We start from the raw sequence: 14,955 nt of genomic DNA, 5'->3' as shown, positions 1-14,955 counted from the left end.
GTGTGTGTGTGTGTGTGTGTGAGTGAGTGAATGACTTTATAGGAGTTGCATAAGTAGCATCAAAATTAAAATGCTTTTTTTAAATGTACTTTGTATTGAACAAGGTACAATTCACAAACATTGAACCACCTATTTGCGCCATGATTGACACATATTATGTATAGGCATATTTCCTCTGATGAGCCTTTGTCCTTTTAAATTTCCTTGAACCATTATGCCCCAATTAAAATAAATTTCTGTACCAAAAATAACCAACCAAATGAATACAATAATGAGTAAATAAATACATTAACTAATGAATCAATAAATGAATAGTTGTCCTGCAAAGCATATCGTGGTCATGAGTAAAAGCCAATTTCGGTTGCACCGCAATACCGCCATCTGCTGGCGCTATCGAATACTACACCAGCTACGTTTAGCCCCGCCCTCTTCAGTGACGCGTGGCCGCCAACGAACCAATCAGCGAGAGGCAGAGCACGCTCGGCCACAGTGTGTCATGGCGGCTCCCATGTAGGGGGCTCGGCTCGAAACAACCTAGCCACTAGTCATTGATTTGTTTATCCGTTGTGCGCATTAATCCAGTCCACCGCTCCGAGAGAACCGTCCTGCAGCCCGGATCGACCATGGGGGCAGTCCATGCGAAGGTAACCCGGGTTTAACCCGAGAGAGACGGGAGAACGGGGGATTCTGCATGACCTCCCTGCGGAATTCTTATTGGGCAGTGCGCGCTATGGAGGGTCCACCGGGTCCCTGCCCGAATCGTACCCGATGTACGAACACTCACAGTCGGGCCTTCATGAGGAAGAAACACAACACGAATGCATATTTATCTCTTTGTCTTTATTGTGAGTGCTTTGCCCCCGCATGTCAAGCCGATCGTAGTTTGTCCACCGACAGAGGCCACGCCGGGGGGTGGGGGGAGAATAGTGCATGTAGTCCGCAGGGGGACCGAGGGGGGGAAGGCGTGCTGCAGGGCTTCCCCCCCCTCGGGTCCCCCTGGTCGAGCACTTCAATGGTCTTAAAGCCCAACTGGAAACAGACCAGTTTACCTGTCGTCGGGAGTCTGCAGCTCCACGCTGCACTGACACCGCGACACCGCCCCGCGTCCTGACCTTCCCCGTCCGCTCCTTCAGAGCGCTGTCCGATAGCTCGGTAGGGCCGGCTGAGTGTGTGTGTGTGTGTGATGTGTTGTTCACGCCCGTGTGTCACGGCTTGTGGTTCGGTAGAGTTTGGATCCTCTGCCCATGCATGGCCGGGACCTGGGGGTGAACCCAGACGACATGATCGAGGTGCCCGAGCCGGAACACGCAGCCAAGCAGGAGATCCTGGAGAACAAAGATGTGAGTCACACCTGGCCGTCTGCCTGTCTGTCTGTCTGTCTGTCTGTCGGTGTCTGGCTGTACCTGTCTGCCTGTCGGTGTCTGTACCTGTCTGTCGGTGTCTGGCTGTACCTGTCTGTCTGTCGATGTCTGTACCTGTCTGCCTGTTGGTGTCTGTCGATGTCTGTACCTGTCTGCCTGTCTGTGCCTGAACCTGTCTGTCTGTGGGTGTCTGTACCTGTCTGCCTGTTTGTGTCTGTACTTGTACCTGTCTGTTTGTTGGTGTCTGTACCTGTCTGTCTGTCTGTCTGTCGGTGTCTATATCTGTCTGTCTGTCGCTGTCTGTACCTTTCTGCCTGTTTGTCTCTGTACTTGTACCTGTCTGTCAGTGTCTGTACCTGTCTGTCTGTACCTGTCTGTCTGTGGGTGTCTGTGTCTGTCTGTGGGTGTCTGTTGTCTGTACCTGTCTGTCTGTCGGCGTCTGTCCCTGTCTGTCCCTGTCTGTCCCTGTCTGTCTGTCGGCGTCTGTCCCTGTCTGCCTGTCTGTGTCTGTACTTGTACTGGTCTCTTTGTTGGTGTCTGTACCTGTCTGTCAGCGTCTGTACCTGTCTGTCTGTCCCTGTCTGTCTGTGGGTGTCTGTGTCTGTCTGTCGGCGTCTGTGTCTGTCTGTGGGTGTCTGTACCTGTCTGTCTGTGGGTGTCTGTACCTGTCTGTCTGTCAGAGTCTGTACCTGTCTGTCTGTCGGCGTCTGTCCCTGTCTGTCTGTCGGTGTCTGTCAGTGTCTGTACCTGTCTGTCAGTGTCTGTACCTGTCTGTCTGTCCCTGTCTGTCTGTGGGTGTCTGTCGGTGTCTGTCTGTCAGTGTCTGTCCCTGTCTGTCTATGGGTGTGTGTACCTGTCTGTCTGTGGGTGTGTGTGTATTCATCTGTGGGTGTCTGTCTGTGTGTGTATTCACGGGGCGCTGCGCCGGTCGCCGGGTAAACCCTCAGGTCTTAAGTTGTTGGGTCCGGCGCTGCCAGGTGGGGTTGATTTGGATCAGGACACGGTCCCTAAGCGGCCCGCAGCCGGGCTGCAGCAGGGCCCACGTCCTCACAGCCAGCCCTCAACACCTGCTCCCGGGACACACAAAGGAGCCATTTCATCCCCCAAACGTTCGCAGCTTTTATCTTCTCCTGAGATCACATTTTTTTGCTCTCTGCTGGGCGGAAGTTCTGCCTGAGCGCGGGGGGGTGGGGGTGGGGGGTGGGGGGGTTCTCTCACCCTTGAACCCGTGCCTGGGTGCCTGGGTGTGAGCGTGTCGGGACGTGTGTGTCGTCTGTGTGCTGCAGGTGGTGGTCCAGCATGTCAACATCCAGGGCCTCGGCAGGACGAAGGAGGACCTCCTGGGCCACGAGATCTCCGACGTGTTCCACGCCAAGAACCTCATCGATGTACGGTGTGATCGGCGCACACGCATACGTGCACGCACGCACGTGAACACACACACACGCACGCACACACACACACGCAGGCACGTGAACACACAAGCATTTGCACGTGAACACACACACGCCTGTGTACAAACACATATACGCACGTGAACACACGCACTCATACGCACGTGAACACACACACACATGAGCACATACATGAACACACACACACACACGTACGCATGTGAACACATGCACACACACGCACAGCGTTGTTGGAGGAGCCTAGCGCTTGCGTCTCTGCTGCAGGTGATGAAGAAGGCCCACATGGCGCGGCAGAAGCTGCTACGCCTGGGGATCTTCAAGGAGGTGGAGGTGCTCATCGACACGTCTGAAGGTACGGCAGCACCCTCTCCTCCACCTCCTCCACCTCCTGCCACAGGGCACCGTCCGGTCTGCAGTTTAGATGGAACGAATCGTGTTACTGGATGTGATGTGTTCAGGATGTTTCGGTAACGGTGAGCTACTGGTTTTTAACTTAAGACACAGATGGCAGTACAGACGGCGTAATATTTACATTCAGGGTACAATAAGTACATTTGTCAGAAGAAAGAGAAACGACAACATATCGCTGTCGGTACAGTAAGGATGTCCATAGAACCAAGAGCTAACAATCGCTAGGTTAACCCGTTCCCCGTACACAACAGAGATAGCTAGGATAAGATGCTACACGATGATAAGTACTGTTTTAAAATGCAAGGACATAAAACACACAATAAGTGCGTACGTTATGTGCCAGGACGTACAACGTACAATTAGTGCGTAAGAGGGTCATGGGGGTGTAAGGGGGGAAGGCTATGCTAGAGTCTAGGGGAACTTTATATACATTTAATTAATTAGTTTATTGTATTTGCGGTCTGTGTGCTGCGTCTTTGTGGCTGTTTCCTGTGGGTTACAGTTGAATATGTACACGGGGGGTCAAAGGTGAGCCGACAGGAAGTGACCCCGCTCTCTGTCTCAGGTGCCGGGGCCTTACCCAACGGTCTGGACGTCATCTTCGAGGTCACCGAGGTCAAGAGGCTGACAGGAAGTTACAACACCATGGTCGGCAACAACGAAGGCAGCATGGTGAGAGAATACACACACACTCTCACACACTCTCGCTCTCGCTCTCACTCGCTCTCACACTCACACTCACACACACTCTCACTCGCTCTCACACTCACACACACTCACTCTCACTCTCACTCTCACACTCACACACACTCTCACTCTCACTCTAACCTCGGGCTCTAGTGGCATATTATTGTCAGCTCTTAAGTCGAGAACTTAAATTACTTGTTTAATATGTTTTAAAATGAAAATCAAAGCAGTTAGGGGGACATATTATAGCAACACATTTTCAAAACTTGGCTTGTAATGGCTAATCACACTCACACCTGGTGGTATAATATGTCCCCTTTTAAAACTATTCTGTTCTGGATATAATGAATCCTGACCTGTTAACGCAGAGTATTCCTTCCATGGTACATGGTACGTTTGTGTACATGGTACGTTTGTGTACATGGTACGTTTGTGTACATGGTACGTTTGTGTACATGGTACATGGTACGTCAGTGTCCATGGTACATGGTACGTTTGTGTACATGGTACATGGTACGTCAGTGTCCATGGTACATGGTACGTTTGTGTACATGGTACATGGTACGTCAGTGTCCATGGTACGTTTGTGAGGAAGGTTCCGGTGCAGCGTGGCGTAGCTCGTGGGTGCTGCTGCTGACCTCTTGACCTTTGACCTCCAGGTGCTGGGGGTGAAGCTGCCCAACATGCTGGGCCGGGCGGAGAAGATGACGTTCCAGTTCTCCTACGGCACCAAGGAGACGTCCTACGGCCTCTCCTTCTTCAAGCCCCAGCCGGGCTGCTTCGAGCGCAAGTAAGACAGCCAGAGCTACTGGTACCGGTACCAATACTGGTACCAGTACCATTTCCCGTACCAGTACCAGTACTGGTTCTGTTACCAGTACCAGTACTGTGACCAGTATATTTTCTGAGTACTGGTTCTGTTACTAGTACAAGTACTAGTAACAGAACCAGTTTCCAGTACCAATACCAGTACCAGTACTGGTTCTGCTACCAGTATCTTTTCTGAGGATGGATGAAATCATTTGTCGATTGACGTATATATTTAATTGTTAGGTTGAATTGATCACTTTCATAATATGAGACCCAAATACCCAAATACTGATGTCGTTTCACCTCCTCCTCCTCTTCCAGCCTGGTCCTCAACCTCTACAAAGTCACCGGACAGTTTCCCTGGAGCTCCCTGAAGGAGACCGACCGAGGACTGTCGGCTGAGCTCAATGTGAGAGGGGGAGAGGGAGGGAGAGAGAGAGGGAGAGAGGGAGGGAGGGAGGGAGGGAGGGAGAGAGGGAGGGAGGGAGAGACCTGTGTTTGTGTCTGTGAGTCAGTGAGTGAGTGTGTGTGTTTGTGTGTGTGTGTGTTTGTGTCTGTGAGTGCGTGTGTGGGTGTTTCTCTGAGTGTGTGTGTGTGTGTGTGTGCGTGTGTGCGTGTTTGTCTGTGTGCTTGTCTTTGGGTGTTTGTCTTTTTGCGTGTGTGTGTGTGTGTGAGTGTGTCTTTGAGTGTGTGTGTGTGTGTGTGTGTGTGTGTGTCTGTTCTACTTTATCACACATATTGTGTTACGTGTCACGTGGTCCGTCCACTGGGCCGGCTGACGTCGGTGTTCTCACTCAGCCCCGGTCAGCCTCAAACCAGCAGCCTGACGTCAGCCTGGCTCTGGAGGCAGAGCAGACCGCCTGGCAACCGAAAGATTGCTGGTTTGATCCCCGGCTCCTCATAGCTGTGTGCTGAGGTGTCCTTGAGCAAGACACCTCACCCTAGCTGCCCCCCCCCCCCCCCCCCCGAGCAGCTGGCTGTACCCTTGTGTGGGCATGACGAATGGCTATATAAATGTGTTTAAATGGGTGGATGAATGTGTTTAAATGGGTGAATGAATGTGTTTTGAAATGGGTGGATGAATGTGTTTTGGCTGACAGTGTGTGTGTGGCGAATGGCCCTCACTGTTCGGTGTGTTGTGCTGTGGAATTACCCCCGGAAATCCAGCGTTCTCGCGAGAGCACCCTTTGAATTTGCTCGGCGAGTCACTCTGGGAACGGGCAATATACTCACTCCCCGATTCCCCCTGGTCCAGAACATTAACCAATCACATCGCTGTGTCTGATATAGGCGGGTGCAAAAGCGTTGCTGTTTTACCGACCGGATACGGCAAGAGTCTTATCTATTGGTTAGCTCCGCTGGTCTGGATACGCCCCCTTGCCCCCTTGTATTCTTCTGATTGGTCGTAGTGTTATCCAATTGCGTGCAGTGATATTTTCAAATGCATGCTTGGTGCCCGCCCCTCGAGTTGGGCCGTTGTCATGACTCGTTGCCAGACCCTACAGCTTTAATAATAATAATAATAATAACTAATTGAATTTATATAGCGCTTTTCTAGACACTCAAGACACCCAAAGACGCTTTACAGTGAAGGGGGGGACCTCACTAACCACCACCAATGTGTAGCACCCACTTGGATGATGCACGGCAGCCAATCAGCGGCAGAACGCTCACCACACACCAGCTTGAGGTGGAGAGTGAGGGAATTAATGAGTGAGCCAATTATATACAGGGGGATGATTAGGGGGGCCAGATTGAATGAGCCTGGTGGGGCAGTTTTAGCTTTGTAATAATAATAATAAGAAGAAGAAGAATTTTATTAATGACCACACAGCCAGGCTGGTGGAATTTGGTCTCAGTACAGCTCCTTGTTACAGGTTCCAACATCACATTTAAACATAAAACATAAAAACATATAACATAAATACATACAGACAGACACATTTACTTAAGGGGCCATGCATAATCCTCAGCGACTGGAGTTCAGGGTATTGATTGCAGTGGGAATGAAACTGTTTTTGAAGCGGGGTTGTGTGTGTGGCAATTGTCCTGTAACGCCTCCCAGAGGGCAGTAGTTGGAAGGCATAGTGTGCGGGGTGAGTGGGATCAGAGATGATCTTGCGGGCTCTGCGTAGTGATCGTTTATGGTAGAGTGATTCGAGGGATGGTAGGGGTGAGGCAATGATTTTGGATGCTCTGTTGATGATGTGCTGTAGTTGTAGAGGGTGGGTCTGGATTTCCAGGCTACTGTGTAACGGCGCCACATTAACCACTCCCCCTGTCCCCCCCCACCCCCCCCCCCCCCCCCACCCCCCCCCCCCCCCCCCCAGTTCCCCCTCGGGAGGAGCAGCCACACCCTGAAGTGGGAGGGCGTGTGGCGGGAGCTGGGCTGTCTGGCCCGCAGCGCCTCCTTCGCCGTCAGGGAGGAGAGCGGCCATTCTCTCAAGTCAGCGCTGTCGGTAAGGAAGAACTGAGGGTTACACTTAAGAGTTACACTTAAGCCGTTTCTCAATACCAAGTACGCGGACTACGTTCTCGTGGACTTGGAAGTACGTACTTGGCAAGTCCGGACTTTCAAGTACGGACTTCCGAGAACGCGAGTACGCACCTGCAACTGGAACAGCAGCGGACTCGATGATGCATTCTGGGATATTTAACGGTCCCAAGTCCACACGAGTCACCTCCGATGCATCCTCGGTAGAACGGCCTCATCGAGAACGCATCGAGAACACTTCCGGGTTTTACGACAGTACTCGCGTACTCGCGTACTTGGAATTGGAACAGTGCTTGGGCTACCACTGATGACGTTTATCGAGAACGCAAGTACACGAGAACACACGAGAACGCAAATTGAGAAACGGCTTTAGTTAACGTCAACCGCCAAGGGAGGAGAGAGCGCACACACGCGGTGACTCGCCGTTGTGTGTTACTGTAACGGTTGGGTGCAGTCAAAGACACTGGCTATGAACAACGTTTATCGTGCGTTCATTGCTTTTGTGTTCTTTTCCCCCCGTGGAATTGTGTACAACACTTAGGCCCGGGCAATAAAACAATAAGTTATCGTATCGTGATAGACTTTTGATCCATATCAATATAAAACATGTTCAATATATATATCGATAAGAGACTGGACCACCGGATCCAGCAGCTGGGTTGGTTACACAAACACAGTTCCATATTTCTTTACAATATTTGAGTGTTTTTCATTGTTGTGTCGACATTGGAGTATTTGTCAATGAAGAACAGTGGACGGTCATATTAAGTGTTAAACAGAAGTGTTTAAATCCAGCATGGCAATTCCTCGTCTTTTTAAGGTCAATAAAATTATCAATAGTTATCGATATCGATCAATATGATCCAGTTATATCGTGATATGTCTTTCAGCCATATCGCCCAGGCCTAACAGCACTCTGTTTTTGCAAATGAAGTTGTATTATTACCGTTATTAGCAGAAGTTGGACCAATGATGTCATCCGTGCTGGTTGTGGGTTCTCCAAACCGGACACATGACTGCAGCCTCTCCCAGATTGTTTTCCAATCCGTGTCTGTACCAGCCCACAGGGATCGACTGATATGGATTTTTTTTTAGGGACGATGCCGATACAGATTTTATTTTTTCATCAGCCTCAGCCGACGACCGATAACGGGCTGCGCGATTTTCTTGAGCCGATATTTGGAGCCGATGCTGCTTTTGCTCCCTCAATTTACATCGTAGAAATGACACAATGACGATGACAAATGTTACAAGTCTCAATGTAAAAAAAGGAACATTTATTGAACTGTCTGTCTGTAATTCATGCAGGGGAAAAAAATAATAATAATAAATCGGTGAACGTGTATTGGCCGATGACGATACAAGTAAAAAACGTAAAATATTGGTCGATCACTAATATATATATAAAGAGAAAGCGGAGCTGGAAGGTTCTCCTTTTAAAGGATTAAGTAAGACACTCTGATAGCGTCTCATGGCTCCAGTAGTCTGTGTGTTTGCTCTCTAACCTGGTGGTCGTGTCTCCTCTTCCTCTTCCAGCACAGCATGTCCGTCGACTCCAGGAATTCTGCCATCTTTCCCAACAGAGGTGCCTTGCTTCGAATCAACCAGGTGTGTGTTCAGTTCTGCGCGTGTCCACTAGTGGGCGCTGTTGTCCAGCCGTTCACCAGTCCAGACGATAGTGGAGGATTCTGTGCAGGAACCTGTCAGATTCAAATCACAGCCCACTGGAAACGGCTGATTCCCCGGATGAATATAACGTGTAAATGGCTGTTTGGTGATTATAGGTTATTGACCTACTTTTGGACCGACTATTTAAACATCATATATGAGACGGAATACCTCCTATAAGGTGGACTATAGCCTTATAGTTGGAGATAATGCATATACTGTATATATTATAGTCAATTCAAAATATAATTAATATTTTTTTTCCCTTACATTTTTTCTTTCCATTGTTGCATGAATTCACAATTCATTCACAATTCTGTGTGTGTGTGTGTGTGTGTGTGTGTGTGTGTGTGTGTGTGTGTGTGTGTGTGTGTGTGTGTGTGTGTGTGTGTGTGTGTGTGTGTGTGTGTGTGTGTGTGTGTGTGTGTGTGTGTCCCACTATACCTTTACTAACGGGGGGGGGGGGTCTCTCCATGCGTGGGTCTGCAGGAGCTTGCGGGCTACACGGGCGGAGACGCCAGCTTCCTGAAGGAGGACTTTGAGCTGCAGTTCAACAAACATCTCTTCCTGGACTCGGTAGGACAGTTGCCGCCGCCGCGTTCCTTTTAGCGGCTAGGCTGTTCTCGCGTCCGTCCCGTACCGAACCGTCCATCAGGCCGTCCACTTCCTTCCTCTACCCGCTCGGCCCTCGGGACAGACTCTAGATTAAAACACAACTGTACACTTCATAATAATAATCATATATATATATATATATAGATATAGATAGATAGGTAGATATCTAGTTAGGTAGATATAGGATAGATATCTAGTTAGATAGATATAGATAGATATCTATCTTGATAGATATAATATACAGCATAGAGATAGATATAGATGTCATAGATATAGTTGTATATATATATATATATATATATATATATATTCATATAACTACAAACAGTCAAACTAAGACGCCAAGAATGAGGAAGACGGTCCACATCTAAATGTTGTACACGTGCTTCACAGTACGTGTTTACGTGTTGTTCCTGAATCTCCAGTCTTCCCTCCCACGTGTTGTTAACGTGTCTCTGCCTCCTCCTCCCAGGTGCTGTCTGCGTCTCTGTGGGGAGGAATGCTCTTCCCCCTGGGGGGACAGTCGTCCTGCATCGCAGACCGGTACGGTGCCCCTCTGACCCCCGCCCCCCCCCCCTCCCTCCCTGGCTGCTCAGGAAGATTCAGTCCGTTTGAATCCTCCTCAAAACGTTAACCGTTAACCTCAAAACATGCATCAAGTAGCAGCTTGCGTCCCGAAGGGTTTCATGTGAAGCCAGAGAGACACCTTGTTATTGGAGTTGTGTGTTCTCTGACACTTGTGCACCTGGTCTACTGTAGCTTGTTCAGAGTTTACTTAGACTACTGCATAGCCTCCCTCCTCCTCCCCCCCCCCCCCCCCCCACACACACCACTCTTACGCACGCATTGTATGTTGTACGTCCTGGCACTTGAAGATAGTCCTTAGCATCGTGTAGCATCGTATCCTAGCCATCTCTGTTGTATACGGGGAACGGGTTAACCTAGCGATTGGTTCTATGAACGTCCTTACTGCACCGACGGCGATATCACTTTAGATAAAAGCGTCTGCCAATCGCTCCTGATTGTCTCTCGTGTGTAAACACGACCTCCTCCTCCTCCTCCAGGTTCTACCTGGGCGGCCCCACCAGCGTGCGAGGCTTCGGGATGTACAGCATCGGCCCGCAGAGTGAAGGTGAGTCCGGTGGACCGTCTGTAGTGACGACCGTCTCTAGTGAAGACCGTCTCTAGTGAAGACCGTCTCTAGTGAAGACCGTCTCTAGTGAAGACCGTCTCTAGGGAAGACCGTCTCTAGTGAAGACCGTCTCTAGTGAAGACCGTCTCTAGTGAAGACCGTCTCTAGTGAAGACCGTCTCTAGGGAAGACCGTCTCTAGTGAAGACCGTCTCTAGTGAAGACCGTCTCTAGTGACGACCGTCTCTAGTGAAGACCGTCTCTAGTGAAGACCGTCTCTAGTGACGACCGTCTCTAGTGACGACCGTCTCTAGTGAAGACCGTCTCTAGTGACGACCGTCTCTAGTGAAGACCGTCTCTAGTGACGACCGTCCACAGACGTCCGGTGGGACGCTGGTTAGCTTTCTGTCGGCAGGGGGACCCCCCTTTGGGGACCGTTTAGTTTTTAACACCCGACCCTAACTAACTACCGATCATGTTTATTTTCATGTTCTTTAATGTCTGCTGTGGACAACAGTTATTAGGTTGAAGTGAAACTTGAATGTTTTCCCATGTTTCATATTTCACTTTTCTGCGTTTTTTTTTTACGTTTTAAAATGTAAAAACTTGAGCAGAAGTCGGTCAAACGTCGAGGCCTGTGCACACCAACTCGGACTTCTCCGATCTGTCCCTTTTTTTCGGACCGATTCCGATCATCGCCAAACGCTGTTTCTATGGAAACAGCGGCAGGGCCACATGGTGGCTCATCGGCCCCTCCTATTGGCCGCCAGTGTGCGTGTGCGTTCCCGGGTTCGTCGGACCGGGTGTGTGCGGACCCTGACGGCGCTGTGGGGGGGTCTCTTGTGTTCCAGGGGACTACCTGGGCGGGGAGGCGTACTGGGCGGGGGGGCTGCACCTCTACACCCCGCTGCCCTTCAGACCCGGGAAGGGGGGCTTCGGGGACCTGTTCCGGACACACTTCTTCCTCAACGCCGGGAACCTCTGCAACCTCAACTACGGTGAGACGGGGACCAAACCCGACGGGGACACGACCCAAACCCTACCGGACACGACCTAAACCCTACGGGGACACGACCCAAACCCTATGGGGACACGACCCAAACCCTACCGGACACACGACCTAAACCCGACGGGGACACGACCCAAACCCTACCGGACACACGACCTAAACCCGACGGGGACACGACCTAAACCCTACCGGACACACGACCTAAACCCTACGGGGACACGACCTAAACCCTACCAGACACGACCTAAACCCTACTGGACACGACCTAAACCCGACAGGGACACACGACCTAAACCCTACCAGACAAGACCTAAACCCTACCGGACACGACCTAAACCCTACGGGGACACGACCTAAACCCTACGGGGACACGACCCAAACCCTACTGGACACACGACCCAAACCCGACGGGGACTTGACCCCAAACCCTACCTGACATATGACCCAAACCCTACCGGACACGACCCATACCCGACAGGGACGCGACCAAAACCCTACTGGGACATGACCCACCGGGGGGTGGGACACGACCCACCGGGGACACGACCCGAACCTGCGCTTCAAAAGCTCTACCACCGTTCCGCTGTAACAGTTAGAAAGCAGCACAACTGCAGTGCTTATTGGCAACCGTTAGTTAGTTGGTTATTTTAGTTCTGTCAATGATGAGCGCTGGGCGGACTGGGTAGCGCGGGGAGTGTTAACGGGAACCTTCCGGGCCCTACAGGCGAGGGGCCCCGGGCCCACCTGCAGAAGCTGGCGGAGTGCCTGCGCTGGTCCTACGGGGCGGGGGTGGTGCTGCGCCTGGGGAACATCGCCCGGCTGGAGCTCAACTACTGCGTCCCCATGGGGGTCCAGAGTGGAGACAGGTAGGGGGGGTGTGGGGGTGTGTGTGTGTGACAAAATCTGTGTGTGTGTGTGTGTGTGTGTGCTCTACCTGGGCAGGTGTGTGTGTGAGAGACAGAATCTGTGTGTGTGTGTGTGTGAGAGACAGAATGTGTGTGTGTGTGTGTGAGAGACAGAATCTGTGTGTGTGTGAGAGACAGAATCTGTGTGTGTGTGTGTGTGTGTGTGCTCTACCTGGGCAGGTGTGTGTGTGTGTGTGCGTGTGCGTGTGCGTGTGCGTGTGCGTGTGTGTGTGTGTGTGTGTGTGAGAGAGAGACACTCAATCCACTGAGAATCGATCCAATAGTCCAACATGATGATCGATGGACCACCTTCTTGGCCGGTGTGGTGTCGTGATGTGTACACAGTACCTACCGTCCTTCATCTCCCTCCGGAGAGTACTTCATCAGAATACCAGCGGTCCCTGTTGACATGAATCGACCCCTCTCACTTCCTGTGCGCTCCTCTCACTTCCTGTGCGCCCCTCCCCCTCCTCCTCCTCCTCCTCCTCCTCCCTCCACAGGATCTGTGACGGCGTCCAGTTCGGAGCAGGGATCCGCTTCCTGTGATGTCACTGTCGCCCACCCCCCACCCCCCCCCCACCCCCCAGCTGCCTTCTCGTTGCCGCGGCGACCGCAGAGTCCAGGAAAAGGGGGAGCGGAGAGCTGTCGTCTGTCACCCGTCATTAGCGTGTTGCTCCCACCTCCCCTTCACACGCCACCGTCATCACCCTCCTCGGTTACCGTAGCGACGTATCTTTTCTGAAGGACCCCCCCCCCCCCCCCCTCCCCCCCACCCATGTAACTTATTTTATTGTGGGTTCAGCCAACGTTCATCTCTCTGAGGTCGCTCCGACTTAACGAACGAGTGTCGGATTAGAGACGAGATCCCGATTTAAAAGTAAACGTTAAACACTCACACCGATGATCTGCACTTTTATTTGTCCCGCGGTCGGAAGACGCCGTGGTTAATTAGGCAGGGTTTGAACCTGCGGATCCTCGTTAGCGAGGGGGGGGTCTCTCGTTAGCCTCTCGTTAGCGGGGGTCTCTCGTAGCCTCTCGTTAGTGGGGGTCTCTCGTTAGTGGGGGTCTCTCGTTAGCGGCGGTCTCTCGTTAGTGGGGGTCTCTCGTTAGCCTCTCGTTAGCGGGGGTCTCGTTAGCGGGGGTCTCTTGTTAGCGGTGGTCTCTCGTTAGCGGTGGTCTCTCGTTAGTGGGGGTCTCTCGTTAGTGGAGGTCTCTCATTAGTGGAGGTCTCTCGTTAGCAGGGGTCTCTCGTTAGCGAGGGTGTCTCGTTAGCCTCTCGTTAGTGGGGGTCTCTCGTTAGTGGAGGTCTCTCATTAGTGGAGGTCTCTCGTTAGCAGGGGTCTCTCGTTAGCGGGGGTCTCTCGTTAGTGGTGGTCTCTCGTTAGTCTGTCAGAGACCACCAGGCCGCCCTGCCCCCGTCTCCTGTTTTCATGTGTCTAAGCTGTTGTATTCTGCACGCAAGTTAAATAAACACGGCTTTTCCTAGGAACACCTCTCCTTTCTCTTTCTTCAAAACAATGTCATCCGTTAAAACAACTTTTTTGCTTATTTATTTTTACCTGTATGAGCAAAGTAAAATGTGTGTAATTCAAAATGAATCTCATTTCTTGAATTATCGGTTGAAAATCTGAAAGAAAAGCACAGTATTGGATGTCCTGGTGGTGACACAAGTCTTGTTTTTCTTTAAACAATGTCATGTTAAGTCAGCTTTTTGCAGGGCTTTTTCACCAAATGTCATGCAGGAACATACAGTTTGAAGTGCAGTTTTGGGTCCCCAAAAGAGAGAGAGAGAGTGTGTGTGTGTGCGTGTGCGTGTGCGTGTCCGCGTCGTGTCTCCTGTCTCCTGGACCTTTGCCCCTCCAGATCCAGTGTGTGCTGGCCTTGTGTGGATCCTACCAGTTCTCTGACCACTGGTTTGTGTGGGAGAGGGGCAGCTGGAGGCCACGTGCGGTCAACACTGATAACGCTGAGAATGTCACAGAATGTCGTCTGGAACCATCCAGTGGAAACTTGTAACGGGACGTTAAATGTTAACCTTTAAATGTTAAGTCTTTCAGATTAAATAACGGGGACACCAATATCAACAGAACATCTGTTTTGAATCAATACTAAAAAATACACTCCGGGGCGAATACACAGTTAATCTATAAATCAAGCTTCTTAAAATTAGACCATTGAAGCAGCTATTTCCAAACCGCAAATCAATAGAAAGGCCAAAGTAGGAAGACCTGTTTATAATCATAATAATCTGGGTAATTAGTTTATAATAGGAGCTATCTATTTGTCCATTAGTGTAAACACTAGTGTGTGTGTGTGTGTGTGTGTGTGTGTGTGTGTGTGTGTGTGTGTGTGTGTGTGTGTGTGTGTGTGTGTGTGTGTGTGTGTGTGTGTGTGTGTGTGTGTGTGTGTGTGTGTGTGTGTGTGTGTGTGTGTGTGTGTGTGTGTGTGGG

General features: G+C 50.9%; 1 protein-coding gene across 1 annotated transcript; it reads left to right on the top strand.

The window, feature by feature from the left end:
* Positions 1–490: 490 nt before the first annotated feature.
* On the top strand, positions 491–13,994 carry LOC311374704 (sorting and assembly machinery component 50 homolog A-like). The gene is made up of 15 exons (XM_084490495.1): positions 491–644; positions 1,227–1,340; positions 2,648–2,749; positions 3,041–3,128; positions 3,753–3,859; positions 4,534–4,664; positions 5,006–5,093; positions 7,015–7,143; positions 8,715–8,786; positions 9,336–9,422; positions 9,934–10,004; positions 10,526–10,593; positions 11,443–11,589; positions 12,325–12,466; positions 13,006–13,994. The coding sequence occupies exons 1-15, from the start codon at positions 624–626 to the stop codon at positions 13,049–13,051; spliced, it is 1,413 nt and encodes a 470-aa protein (XP_084346621.1). The 5' UTR covers positions 491–623; the 3' UTR covers positions 13,052–13,994.
* The last annotated feature ends 961 nt before the right edge of the window (positions 13,995–14,955 follow it).

The sequence above is a fragment of the Micromesistius poutassou genome, assembly GCF_964030765.1.
Source record: "Micromesistius poutassou genome assembly, contig: SCAFFOLD_1328, whole genome shotgun sequence".
Lineage (NCBI taxonomy): Eukaryota > Metazoa > Chordata > Actinopteri > Gadiformes > Gadidae > Micromesistius > Micromesistius poutassou.
This window is presented reverse-complemented; position numbering and strand designations above follow the sequence as displayed.

What these genes read in the sequence shown, in the direction of transcription:
- LOC311374704 (XM_084490495.1), top strand. Translation starts at nt 624, where the DNA reads ATGGGGGCAGTCCATGCGAAG. An exon ending in GACTGTCGGCTGAGCTCAAT is followed by an intron (nt 5,094 to 7,014) that starts GTGAGAGGGGGA and finishes CCCCCCCCCCAG; the next exon opens with TTCCCCCTCGGGAGGAGCAG. An exon ending in CCTTGCTTCGAATCAACCAG is followed by an intron (nt 8,787 to 9,335) that starts GTGTGTGTTCAG and finishes GTGGGTCTGCAG; the next exon opens with GAGCTTGCGGGCTACACGGG.